The sequence below is a fragment of the Epinephelus fuscoguttatus genome, linkage group LG1, assembly GCF_011397635.1.
Source record: "Epinephelus fuscoguttatus linkage group LG1, E.fuscoguttatus.final_Chr_v1".
NCBI classification, from domain to species: domain Eukaryota; kingdom Metazoa; phylum Chordata; class Actinopteri; order Perciformes; family Serranidae; genus Epinephelus; species Epinephelus fuscoguttatus.
Genome location: NC_064752.1, coordinates 9,354,284 through 9,367,459, shown reverse-complemented (window position 1 = coordinate 9,367,459; position 13,176 = coordinate 9,354,284). Strand labels below are relative to the sequence as shown.

The window sequence follows — 13,176 nt, the reverse complement described above, 5'->3', positions numbered from 1 at the left end:
AGAAATACAGATGTGTCTTGAGATTTTGGCTTGCCCTTAGGTAGGCCTTGCTACAGACATGCTAGCTGCTCTGTGTGGCTGTAGGCTACTAGTGGTGCTTTGAGCTAAATGCTAACATAAGCATGCCAACCTGCCAGCACTGACGGTGCATATTCACCATCTTAGTTTGATGTTTAAGCATGCTAACATTTGCTAATCAGTATACGAAGTAGTTACTAATCTCAAGGTACAGCCACAGCTGATGGGAATGCCTGGGTTTGCAGGTATTAGACTGCCTTCTTCTTTCACGTTGTTGGCCACAGATTATAATGAGGAGGATCTGAAGGGTTAAATTCCTTCACAGCACCACAGGACAAACCCCACAATCGCCAGAGCTGCTAAATCGCTGACACTGTATGTTTACCTTTCGTCTATATTTAGGACAGACAAAAACACTCTCAGTGTAGACAATGATGGAAAAAGTATTCAGATATTTTACTTGTGTTAAAGTGGTAATAGGGCGGCACGGTGATGTGGTGGTTAGCACTCTCGCCTCACAGCAAGAGGGTTGCCGGTTCGATCCCGGGCTTGGGAGCCCTTCTGTGCGGAGTTTGCATGTTCTCCCCGTGTCAGCGTGGGTTCTCTCCGGGCACTCCGGCTTCCTCCCACAGTCCAAAGACATGCAGATTGGGGACTAGGTTAATTGATAACTCTAAATTGTCCGTAGGTGTGAATGTGAGTGTGAATGGTTGTTTGTCTCTATGTGTCAGCCCTGTGATAGTCTGGCGACCTGTCCAGGGTGTACCCTGCCTCTCGCCCGATGTAGCTGGGATAGGCTCCAGCCCCCCCGCGACCCTCAAGAGGATGAAGCGGTTAGAAGATGAATGAATGAATGAATGAATAAAGTGGTAATACCGCTGTGTAGAAATACTCGAGTAAAAGTCATGCATTAAATATTTTAACTACATAAAAGTTCCAAAGTATTAGCATCAAAATATACTTAGAGTACCAGCAGTACAGGATTAATGCATTAATGTTTTCATCACTTTAATGTTGCAGCTCAGGTTAATGACTTTATATACTGCTGGGATAATTTAACCTATAATAAATTATCAGTTGATTCATATTTTGTATCTAATCTAATATAAATCTGCAAAGCAAGTGATCAACCCAATCTCCAGAATTTTTTTTTCTTTTCGCATTTTATGTTTCTGCAAGCCACAGATATGTTCGATTACATTTGTACGTTATTGCGTAGAGGACATGCTGAAACTTTACATTTCTCAGTACCGCTGTGGTGAAGCTGTGTTCATGTTTAGGCACAAAAACACCTGTTCCTGGTTCGGAAAGAATCATGTTTGAGAAACGTTGCTGTAAAAGCGGGACAGTGAAAAACACCCAGGCGGGATGAAACTCCCTCCAAACATCTGAATAACCAATGTCATGACATTTAGAATCGAGCACCCTTGCCTGCCGTAAAGGAAAAGAGGAGAGGTACCTGGTGGATGTTTATCAAGACAGGGACTGAGGTGGCAGTTGAAATCTCCTCCCACAAAAGGAATTCTCAGATGCCAGATCAGCAAACTGCAAATGCTTTAGAAAGAAAATAAGGGGATTCATAAGTGTTACCTGAAAGCAACCACTTGACAATCACATAGCAGCCCTGGTTATCTTTTACACAGTTAAGGGGCCTAAATGCAAGTATTTTTTGCAAAGCAGGAACGGGTCAATGAAAAACACTCAGGTTTGGTGCCACAAACACCAGTGAAAACACCCCGAAGGTCTGTGCACAGAAACGAAACTTAAAGAGGCTGCTGACGTCTGAACCAGGAAATGAAAGAAGAGGGGAGGACAGGCAGATAAACACACAGACACACAGACGCTTCACTGCAGAGACTCTAGTCAGCCTGGTGAAGACGAAGATGAGGAGCAAACTGATCTATGTTCTCATGATGGCAGTGATGTCTGCATTGCTGGTCATCACAAATTCTGCTGAACTTGAAACAACATGGGGATGGACCACACCAGGTATGCACACACACACACACACACACACACACACACACACATGCACCCACAGATTGAAGAGCGTAAGTAAAAATTACAGAAATATCTGTTTAATATGTCGTCTAAATGTGAAATATCTTTTATTTTATCTGTGTTTATGTGAAATTTACTAAGATTTAATACACTTCAGGAAAGATCAAAACCTAATAATCAACTACTAGGATTTTTCTGCTCTCATACTTAATAAGTTCCATGAAAAAGGCCACAATGAATGTAACACACTAACAAGTATTGAGTTCCCTGTGTGACGGCCCCTCTGCTGTGGTTGCTCTGCTGGTATTGTTGCTCTCTGCCTCTGCAGACCAGTTGGAGGGTAATTAGTGACATGCGACACACCTGGGCCTTGTGTGCTCCACGTATATAAATCTGAGCAGCAGCCAGTCCTCCAATCTCTTTGTTTGACTTGTTTTGTTGAAATTAAGTTACTGTATTATTTAGTACACATGTGTCTCCTGTTCTTGTCCCAGTCTAAGGCGGGCTGTGGGGCCTGGTGCTTCCTCTGTGCCGTAGAGCTCTATTGTTGTCCAAAAATGACTAAAAACACATCAGTGAGCTGCACTGCTGCACTGGATAACAAGTTGCTTCATCGCCATGAACACACACACTGAAGTTTATTTTGACTGGCACTGTCTTGCCGTCACAAATACTCACCAGTCCAGAGCACCAAATGTGGATTAATCCGCCACTGGAAATAGTCCCCAATAAATGCACTATTTCCTCTCTCCGCTCTAACTAACACAGTGTATTGTTTTGTATGGTATAAATGTGAGAATCACACCGTCAGAAAAACCTGCTTAGGATGCCTGAGTAAAACAAAGATTTAATATTATGCTGACAACTTGTTTTTGTGGCTTCTTTTCCTCTTTCTTTCTTCAGGAACATCTGTAATGAATTTAAACGGGAAGATGTTCACTTTGTCTCGGTATAGAGGAGGAATATCCTTCTATCCACCCTATTATTCTGCTACCCCCACCTCTCCTTACTACACCCCCAAACGCACCACCCGTCCCTACTACCCCAAACCCACCACCGCACCCACCACCAGACCCACCCCCAAACCCACCACCCATCGCTACTACCCCAAACCCACCCCCAGACCCACCACCAAACCCACCCCCAGACCCACCGCCAAACCCACCCTCAGACCCACCCCCAGACCCACCACCAAGCGCCACTACCCTACTACCTATCCCTATCCCTGGACCACAGCACCTCCTACTAGAGGTGAGTACACTGACAAACTACATAACCAAACAGAAATACAGTGTTGTGATATGAAACCCAAAATATTACTTTAATGTACAGATTTGTTGTTATGTTTTCTCTGGTATGTTCTTCCTGCTAAGAGGTGACACTATTAAACAATACAGTTTTATTATTGTGTGGGAAAGAGACCAAACAGGAACTTCATTCAGGACATTGTCCCACATCAATCAATTGTCCATGCTTGTTGGTGAACAACGTTCTTCATTGTTTTACAGATTAAAGCTGCATTAAGTGATTTCTGACCACAAGGGGGCAGAAAGACTTAAAGAGTAACTTAACATTAAATCCACCTTTTTTGTGTTAGTAAATTATATGTAAATTATGACACTATCAGTTTATTCTGGGTCAGTGTTATGGGAGCCTGTTCTCACTCTGAACTCGCTGAAATCCGGCGCTTGGGCAGTGGCGTCAGAAACCAACATAAAAAGGCCTCCTTTAACGTCGGCATGATACGCAGCTGGTTGTGATTATAGTGTAACGGTGCCCGGCAGCATCAGGGGGAACCGTGGTGGGACAAGGACGAAAGTTAAGGTGGCGAATGTCCAAGTGGCGCTGGCAGAAGGGGTGGTGGATGGGTCCAACAAACACAGACTGTCACCCGAGAGAGTGATGTTCGTGTCTCGTAAGATTCTAAAACCAAACCCAGCTCTTTTTTCCTAAACTCAAACATGTGTTTGTTGTTGTGAACTTGACACGGTGTCCCAGAACGTCAACAACCAACGCACCCAGGGTACCTCGCATGTTGTATGTGGAAAGTCCATGACCAAACGTCAATATGTAACGAGGTCGGAGTGAGAATGTGTTGGTTATGGTGGTGCTTTGCGTTTCTAGAGGAAACCTGTTTTTTTATATTTATATTTTTTTATTTATTATTTATTTATGTGTCATACACCAGTGAAGGTGCCCAGCCTATACGGGCTTACAAGACACAAATTTCATAATCAAAGCCAGCAAACATAATCAGCAGAGTACAAACAAAACAAACAGCGCAGATTATACATTTCAAATAGAATTCACACAAATAATTCATTCTTTCTTAATTTCCAGGCACTTTTTTATGAAGGTAGCTATAGTAAAAACCTCTTCTCTGAAAAACCATTCCAACTTAACCTCACCCTCAGTCCAAAACAACTCAGGCTTCACATTCTGCATTTTCTGAAATAAAAGCCGCCTGGCTTCATCATATAGTGGACAGTGAAACAGAAAATGAAGTTCATCCTCAATTACATTTAAATTACACACGGTACAGAGTCTCCTTTCCTCAGGTACAGAGTTAAACCTTCCTACTTCTATAGCCAGATCTATCCAGGGGTAAAGTCACATATGGTTCTGGACAATAAACATTTTTCAACTGACAGCAAGTTCTGAGTTTTGGTTTAAACCAGATGTCATTGGCCCATTGTTCTTTATACTCAAGGAATAACTTATGCTTCACAAAACTGACACTACATCGCAGACCATTTGTGAAGATGTGCTGTTGATCAGCTTCATTAAAGATAGCGTTCATTTCACTACATCAAGGATAGTTATATGCTTTATCCCAGTTAAAAACTCTTTTAGCTATTCTACCCTCTGGCATACAAGACAGACGATTCCAGAGCCTAAGCATTTCCCCCTTCTGCTTAATTAAACAGGGTTCCCGACCCATATCGCCTTGGAGTGCCAACACAGGTGTAAATTTGTGCACACATAAAAAACAACGAATAGCCCAGTTTTGAATAGCATTCACCTTGGAAAACTCCTTCCTTCCCCATATTCCAGCTGCATACAAAAGAATCGGAGAAACACAGACATCATAGAGCTTTGAAAAGGTAGTATAGCCAAGATCTCTACAATTCTCCATTTTACTTATAATAGAACCTAATGCTCTGCCTGATGTATCAACAAGGGTATTAATACCTTCTTCAAACAGTAGGTATTCATCCAGGGTGAAGCCAAGGTATTTGTATGCCCTTGTGTAAGATAATGGCTTAACTCCAACATAAAAATTAAAGGTGCTTCTACTTACTCCACGTTTTCTGAAATGTATGACTTGAGTTTTTTCTTGATTAACTGACATTCTCCACTTTTGGCACCAATGGTTAACAATGTCTAACAGGGACTGCAACTCCTCCTCCCTCTCTGCCAGGATAACGATATCATCCGCATACAAAAGTATGTTTAAATTCATATCACCTATTTGCACTCCAATATCTTCATTTTTAATTTGCTGGGCTAAATCATTTATAAACAGAGAAAAGAGGGTAGGAGAGAGAACATCTCCCTGTTTGACTCCTAGTGAAGTGGGAAACCACCCTGTCCTCATATCATTCACCTGAACACATGCCACTGGGTTTTTGTATAAAGCTTTAACAGCTTTGTAAAATATGCCATCTACACCAGCTGAAATAAGTTTAAACTACAACAAATCTCTGTGAACACAATCAAAAGCTTTTCTGAAATCAATAAAACAAAGGTAGACTTCCCCTCAGAAATTCTAGCTCTAATTACAGTACTTAGGGTGTAAATATGATCTAGACAGGATCTATGTTTTCTAAATCCATTCTGCTCCTCCTCTAGAATGTTTTCAGCCTCTAGATATTGAGACAGCCTGCAGTTTAGAATATTAGAGAACAATTTAGAAACTGTGCTTAAAAGGCTGACACCTCTATAGTTGAGAGGGACCCTTGGGTCGTTTTTGGCCGACTTTGGAATTGGTTTAATGAGTGATTTGTACCAATCAGAAGGAACAATACTAGATTTGAAACATACTTGCATGAAATGGGTCAGGAACTGTAACAATTTTGGTGTTTTCAGTACTTCGTTAGAGAGACCCTCAATGCCAGAAGCTTTTCTCAATTTAGCACACTCAACAGCTTTACTAACCTCTTCAAGTGTAATATCTGAATTTAATAGCTGATTGGGCTCATAATTTTCGTGTGCAAACTTCTCTTCCTGGGACTTTTTTTTCTGCACAAATATATTCTAAGAAAGTCTCATCAAAACCATCTATGCCATTATTGCCAGAAAATAAAACAGTAAAATCATTCTCCCATTTGTTGAGCACCAAGTCAAGCTTATGCTCAAGATCACCATTTTCTAGCACAATTTCCATTGGAATTTTTGAGTCTTTCTTAGGACCCAGTTTATTAATTTCTCTCCAGAAGAGCTGAGGATTTTTAATTTGCAAATGCTCTAAACTAAGAGACAAGCCACGATCAAATCTTCTTTTACAAAATCGTAGCTTTTTATCAAAAAGCAACTGACAATGTTTATATTCCATTTTAAGAGCTGCTTTCTGTGAAGGAATTTTGTTTTTAAGAAATCTCCTCTCAGCGGCTTTTAGATTTTTCCATAAATTGTCCAATTCAGCATTCCAAAAAGGTTTATTTTTCTTACAGAGATTCTTCTTCTTCTTCTTACAGGTGTCAACCCTGGAAGAATTTTGTATGAGAACCGTATCCATCTCTTTAGCCTATATAGCAAATCACAGAACCGTCTATATATAATCTGTCAATATTATCCTGGGATTTTTGACAGGATAGGAGATCATCTATCAGCCGTTTCAAAGCCAAACAACACAAATCAGAGGACAGAAAAGTTGGACCAGGTCTTTTACATTGGGCCGCCTCTAAAGGAGGGGTGGGCTTGTCAAAAGAATAACTGGCATTAGCTGAAAATTTTAACGAAAGCAAAGAGTGATGTGGCAAACTACATTTATCACCAATCAAACCTGTACAATCAGGCCCTATATTTTCAGCCAGTTCGCTGGAAATTAACACCTCAATATCAGCACACGTGTTAAAACAATCATGAGCTGTTATAATAGCTATAGTCCACAACTGCCATCCCCTTCGTTCAAATAGAGGTAAAGTTATCCTTTGAAGGGGACAGTCTGCCATTTAAAACACAGCATTTAGAGTCTTTCAAAAAATTCTAGCAAACTTTCCCCGTGATTATTAAACCCAGTATCTAAAGCATTTCTTGGCACAGTGCCATCTATATCTGGGATACAGTCCTCCCTATCAGAAATGCGACCGTTCAGGTCACCACACAAATAAACAGCATCATAATTTATAGAATATAACTGCGCCAACAAGTAACTGAAAAATGCCCCCTGACGACCCCCTCGGGAGGCAAATAACAAGAGAAGATAACAAAAACATATTCTGAAAAGCGATGCTCAAAACGCAATCCAATCACGCCATCAGTGGTTTTGTCCACAATGTCCACTCTAGTCTTCAAACACAATATTTTTAACGAAAATCCCAACTCCCCCAGAAGCTCTGGGAGCTCTAACATGAGTGTTCCTATTGTGGCCAAACCAAACCATGTAGAAATCCTTCCCCACTGTCGGTAATTCACGCAGCAGGGTGCGAAAATTCAGCTCAATGAGACAATCCACGTGGGATTTTGCTGATCTTATGTAGACCCTTTCAAAGCTCCAGTTCTCCCGCAGTAGATGTTTTAACCGCAGGGCTGCCACCTTCTCCTCCACCGTACGAAACTCCACTTTGATGATACTGGGTCCCGGACCGCGCGGCCTCAGACGCTCCACGGCAACCAACTCTGGCATCGGGTCACACCGCAGGCCGGTGTTGTTAATTGTTGCCTGTTAATTCTGTCATTCAGGCCAAAAAACACCTGTCAAATATAAGGCTAGGCAACAAAGCCATGATTTTTAAATTTATTTGTTTATTCAAATTCTGATACAATTTAAGATTTGAATGGTTCCGCTACCGAGCATCTTACATAGGAATGAACAAGGCCCTGCCTCGCACACTGTATCCAGTTCTCTTCATACATCTATATGGTAGACATTGTAAACTCAGCATGAGTTAGCCTCTGCACTTGGTGGACAGCATACAGTTAGCTTAGCTTTGGTTAGCTTCTATGCTAGACAAGTAGCATACGGTTAGCAGGTGTTGCAGGCTCCTGTGGTGAAACTGACTTAGATTACCTGCACTTTTGTTTTGTATCAACATAATAATAAAATCTGTGTATCATGTATTTAGCATGTATTTTGGACTGTTCCTTTTATAATTCATGCACTGAACTGTTCGTGTGTTTTTCTGTTTTTTTTTTGTTTTTTTTTTGTTTTTTTTTTACTGAACTTTGTCAGTTAAATTTGTAAATAAACACTTCCTATGTGACTCCAGCAGGTGTGACGGTGTGTCTGCGTTACCTGGCCGACGACACTTCCTTTTCACTACTTACAATCAGCCCATCCAGCAGAAACCCTCTGAATCTGGACGTCTCTAATGCTGGGTATCAGCTAACCTTTCAATATGGCTACAACTCACTGTACTTGCGACCTAACATAAGGTTCTGGTCAAACCCTGGAGCGGACATCTGGACCAGAGTCTGCCTCACTCTGGACTCAATGAAGAATGTGGCCCAGGTGTTCAGTGGCTCTCATATGAGCATCAGAAAGTTGATGCCTGTTAAGGTGAGGACAAAGAAGACAAACTGAAGCAGATTGTACCTGTTTGGCAAGTTTGCAGCTACAGCCTGATAATCAGACTGAATTTTAATTAAACAGCTGAAAAAACTCAGAGATGTGGGCAGGTCTGAAACTGGGGGAATGCCTCGCTGCAACAAATACATGAAAGCACACATTCCTGGTAGATTACTTTTTGCCTTGAACACTACTGTTTACCTTATGATAGTTGTGACAGAAGACTAAACAGTTTTGAACATTTCTCATTTCTCTTATGTCCTTGTTGGTCATCGACTATGTGTTCATGTGCAACTTTTTGGCAGAGACACAGGGGACGTGAGGCAACACAGCAGAGGGCATTTGTCGCCGCTACTTCTCTTAAGTCAGTTTGGTGTTTCTGGGCCTTTAAACAGATAAAAGCAGGATTTATACTTGCTTTATAAATGCTTAATAGAGACAATTTCAAACACTAGTACACAAATCAGCTTCACTATAACTCGCTGCATTCACATACAAACACTTGTCTTTATCTGGACACATTTTCCCCACAAATACAACATGCTAATGTTTTTAGCACAACCCTATGGCATTTTACATTGTATAAATTAGCCTAGCGACCAGTGAAGTTGTTCTCTACTCATATATAGCCAGGGACAACAGCAACAGTTAACAAAGGTAACGGCACAAAATTCGGCTCCATTACAACTCTCAGGGTTCACCGACAAGACAACTGTTTTATTTTAAACCCGTTTACCCCTACCCCCTTTACAAACACATTCAACATGCTCACGTTATTAGCACAGGCCTATGGCATTTTACATTGTATAAATTAGCCTAGTGACTACCGGAGATTTCCTCTGTTCATACGAAGCCAGCATAAATCACACACAAGACTTAAAATGCTATTTTTGTGGAGGCTTTATTGTCTTCACAGTTTATTGTTTCTTATTTGTGAAATAAAAGTAAATGAAAAGCTTAATTTCCACTGAGGGAAATGGTTTCAGCTTACAAAAATAAACAGGAGGTCTGCATCAACGTAACGTGTCGTTACATTTCTAGGGAGGTGCACGTCAGGCTACGGTGTAGGGTACGGCGGAGGCTCTACGTCGATGCAGAGTCTGTGCCATAGGTACAGAATCGATTCGAAGCAGGAGTATAAATTCTGCCAAAGCCTGCAATATTTCATATTCTATGTCTGAAAAGGGCTTTAACACTTGACTACAGGACTACACACACTTGAGCTACTTGTTGTTTGCATGTAACCATCTTTTATCTTCACCTTCTCTAATATTGTTTATCTTCTGTTTGTGTGTGTGTGTGTGTGTGTTTAGTATGCCTGGTCGGGTCAGCCTGTGATTGAACTTTCAGGTTTTGATGGTCAGATGACAGACCTGCAGGTGTGGGATTATCCTCTCCGCTACAGAGAAGTCTTCAACTACATGACCGGCGGTGTCTACATGTATGTGTGTGTGTGTGTGTGTGTGTGTCTGTGTACAGTTTTGAAATACAGGAGCTTCCTCACTGACGCTCTGAAAACCACAGTGTTATTTTACCATTGAATGTCCTGTCATATAAAGTATCATTAAAGTACTTAGAAACTTTCTGGACTTAAATCCACTATTTGAAAATATAATTGTGTTTTTAGGCCATACAGTGGCTCCGTCATCACCTGGTCCTACATCGGCTACACCCCCAGAGGATCAATACTAATGGAGGATGTCTATGAGCAGCAGGCAAGACAGCCAATCAGCAGCAGCACCAAGGAAGGAGGAGAGGGGAGGAAGAAAGGGTACCGACCAAAGGAAGAGAAGAAGACCATGAAGTTGTATTATATGCAGAGTAAGAGCGAAAATAATTTCTGAAACGTACAGGGGTATGTGTTCAAAAAGCTGATTCCTCTGTTCTTCACTTAATAATGAAGGATTCACAATAATCAACCAAGCAATAATTAATCATAAATGATCTTCAAACTACTGCTGGTTACTGATATGATGAAAGTGTGTATTTACTGTAGATTTACAGGATGGTAACAGAATAAAACGGTGTAATTCTGTAAATTTTTACTAACACGTTTGACTTTATGTTGATCTTTTTTATGTGAATTTACTTGCCTTATTTTGTATGTTCTAATAAAATAGTAAAAAGATGGTGGACTGAGTATCATTATTGATAGCAGATTTCAGCTTGGGGATCAGACCACATTGTGTCGTAAATGAAGGTTCAAGGTCTTGGGAATTACATATTTGTATAGTTTCTGAGAGTGAGATGAGAAGATGAATATCACTCTCATTAGAGGCTGAAATAACGTTGCTCTTCAGTCACTCTTTCGTTCAACCAACTATCACTATCCTAAGATTCGCAAATTTGCGGTGTGAAGAGTAATTTCCTCTCACACAAATGCAAAACGTATGTGCTGGTTGGCCTTCAATTTAGGTTTTTGCAGTGTGTTCATGTGCAACTTTTTGGCAGAGACACAGGCAACGTGAAGCAACATGGCAGAGGGATTTTATCGTCTCTAGTTCTCTGAAGTCAGTTTGGTGTGTCTGGGCCTTTGGGCTACTTGTGACTAGACTGTTTGTCCCACCTCTGCCAGTTTCAGTTTATTTATTTAGTTGGTAAGCCTGTTACACTTAATTACTTTAGATTACATAAGAAAACTGAATTGTAATTTCCCTGATTTAACTCTGAATGCATTTATAGAGTGCTTTCACACCTGCCATGTTTGGTTCAGTTCAATCAAACTTGGGTTTGTTCGCCACCTAAGTGCAGTTTGTTTGGGCAGGTGTGAACACAACAATTGCACTCAGGTGTGCAACAAAACAACCAGACCTTCTTGAAGAGGTGGTCTCGGTCTTGTTACAAATGAACTGTGGTGCCGTTCATTTGTGGTGAGAACATGTTCCGACCTCGATCTGAACTAACGCAGTCGCATTGTTTGGGGTAAACAAGCATGGGGATGTCACATTCTCTTAAAGGGAAATTTCGGTTGATTTCAACCTGTCTCCTATCGTCCTAAATTTATTTTAAGTGACTAGTGACATAAAAATAATGGTTAGCATGTTAGCCGTTAGCCTAGATAGAGCCGGGGCGCATAGTAGCGTCGGACCTGTTAAAACGTAAGTGAACGGGCATACTTCAAGTGCAAAGTTAGTCCACTAAACAAGCTTTTTTTCCACAAAGACCGCCTCATATCGTTAGGATAAATGTCAGAGAACATATAGAAAACGACATGTAAACGTGTTGTGTTGTCTTGCCTTACCGGTGTGCTGCCATGTTTCTTTACCATCTAGCTCCGCTTTCCAAAGCGCAGCCGAAATATCGCGAGGACAAGCAGCGATCTCATACAGTGCCTGAAATCTCGCGAGCTCTAGATAAAGCCCAGCTGGATACTACTCCAAGTGGAGGTGTCTCGTCCTCGGTCAAATCCAGACCTTGAAAATAAGGCTGCAACCAGTCCCATTCCTTGTAACAGAGGCATTTATCTTCTGTGGGCATTGGGGCACAGCATTCACAGGTACACCACCAATCTCCAGAGCTACGCAGCCTTGCAGCAGCCATTCCTCCTCTCTCGTCCTCTACCTGTTGCGCCTCTCTCTCTCTCCTCCTCCGTTCTTCAATTGTATTCTGGCTCAAATAAATAAGGGCGGCCATCTAACTCTGCAAAATCAAATTCCTCCTCCACAAAGTCGAAGTCTGGCAAAAAGTCAGCAGTTATTCTATAAATCTTTCATAAAATAAATGAATGAACTTTTCAGGCTCCTGTCCGGTTCTGCCTTCCAGCTGTTGCTGCTTGTTCTTGCGAGATTTCGGCTGCGCTTTGGAAAGCAGAGCTAAATGGTAAACAAACATGGCACCACACCGGTAAGGTAAGACAACACGTTTACATGTCGTTTTCTATATGTTCTCTGACATTTATCCTAACGATATGAGGCGGTCTTTGTGGAAAAAAAGCTTGTTTAGTGGACTAACTTTGCACTTGAAGGTTGCCCTTTCACTTCCATTTCAACAGGTCTGATGCTACTATGCGCCCCGGCTGTATCTAGGCTAACGGCTAAAATGCTAACTATTATTTTTATGGCACTAGTCACTTGAAACAAATTTAGGACGATAGGAGACAGGTTGAAATAAACCGAAATTTCCCTTTAATATGCACAGTCAGCATCCAATGCATCAAAACATTGTTTTCTTGTTGGAACTGTGCCTCGTTTTCAAACTGTATGGTTTGACGAAAATGAGCAATGACAGCAATACAGTCCACGATGACCAGCTCTAAAATCAACCCACTGAGTTGTCCCTCCATTGTGATATTAAAAAGTGTCACATTTATCTTGCAAGTGTACTCTTCTTCAACGTTTGGTTTACTTCCTGGATTTCTCCGACATGAAAATATCTGACCAATCAAGAGCAGCTTCCTTGCACAAGGCATTTTATCTGGTCAGCTTGTT

At 41.3% G+C, this 13,176-nt stretch overlaps 1 protein-coding gene across 2 annotated transcripts; it reads left to right on the top strand.

Moving 5' to 3' along the window:
- Positions 1 to 1,813: 1,813 nt before the first annotated feature.
- LOC125891731 (uncharacterized) lies at positions 1,814 to 10,878 on the top strand. Of its 2 annotated transcripts, none has more exons than XM_049581213.1 (5): positions 1,814 to 2,007; positions 2,923 to 3,270; positions 8,454 to 8,740; positions 10,063 to 10,190; positions 10,377 to 10,878. In XM_049581213.1, exons 1-5 carry the CDS (start codon positions 1,902 to 1,904, stop codon positions 10,591 to 10,593), a joined length of 1,086 nt encoding a protein of 361 aa, XP_049437170.1. In that variant the 5' UTR covers positions 1,814 to 1,901; the 3' UTR covers positions 10,594 to 10,878. The 2 variants fall into 2 exon arrangements, with proteins under 2 accessions (XP_049437170.1, XP_049437162.1); XM_049581205.1 differs by having other exon boundaries at positions 1,815 to 2,007; positions 8,451 to 8,740.
- Positions 10,879 to 13,176: the final 2,298 nt, after the last annotated feature.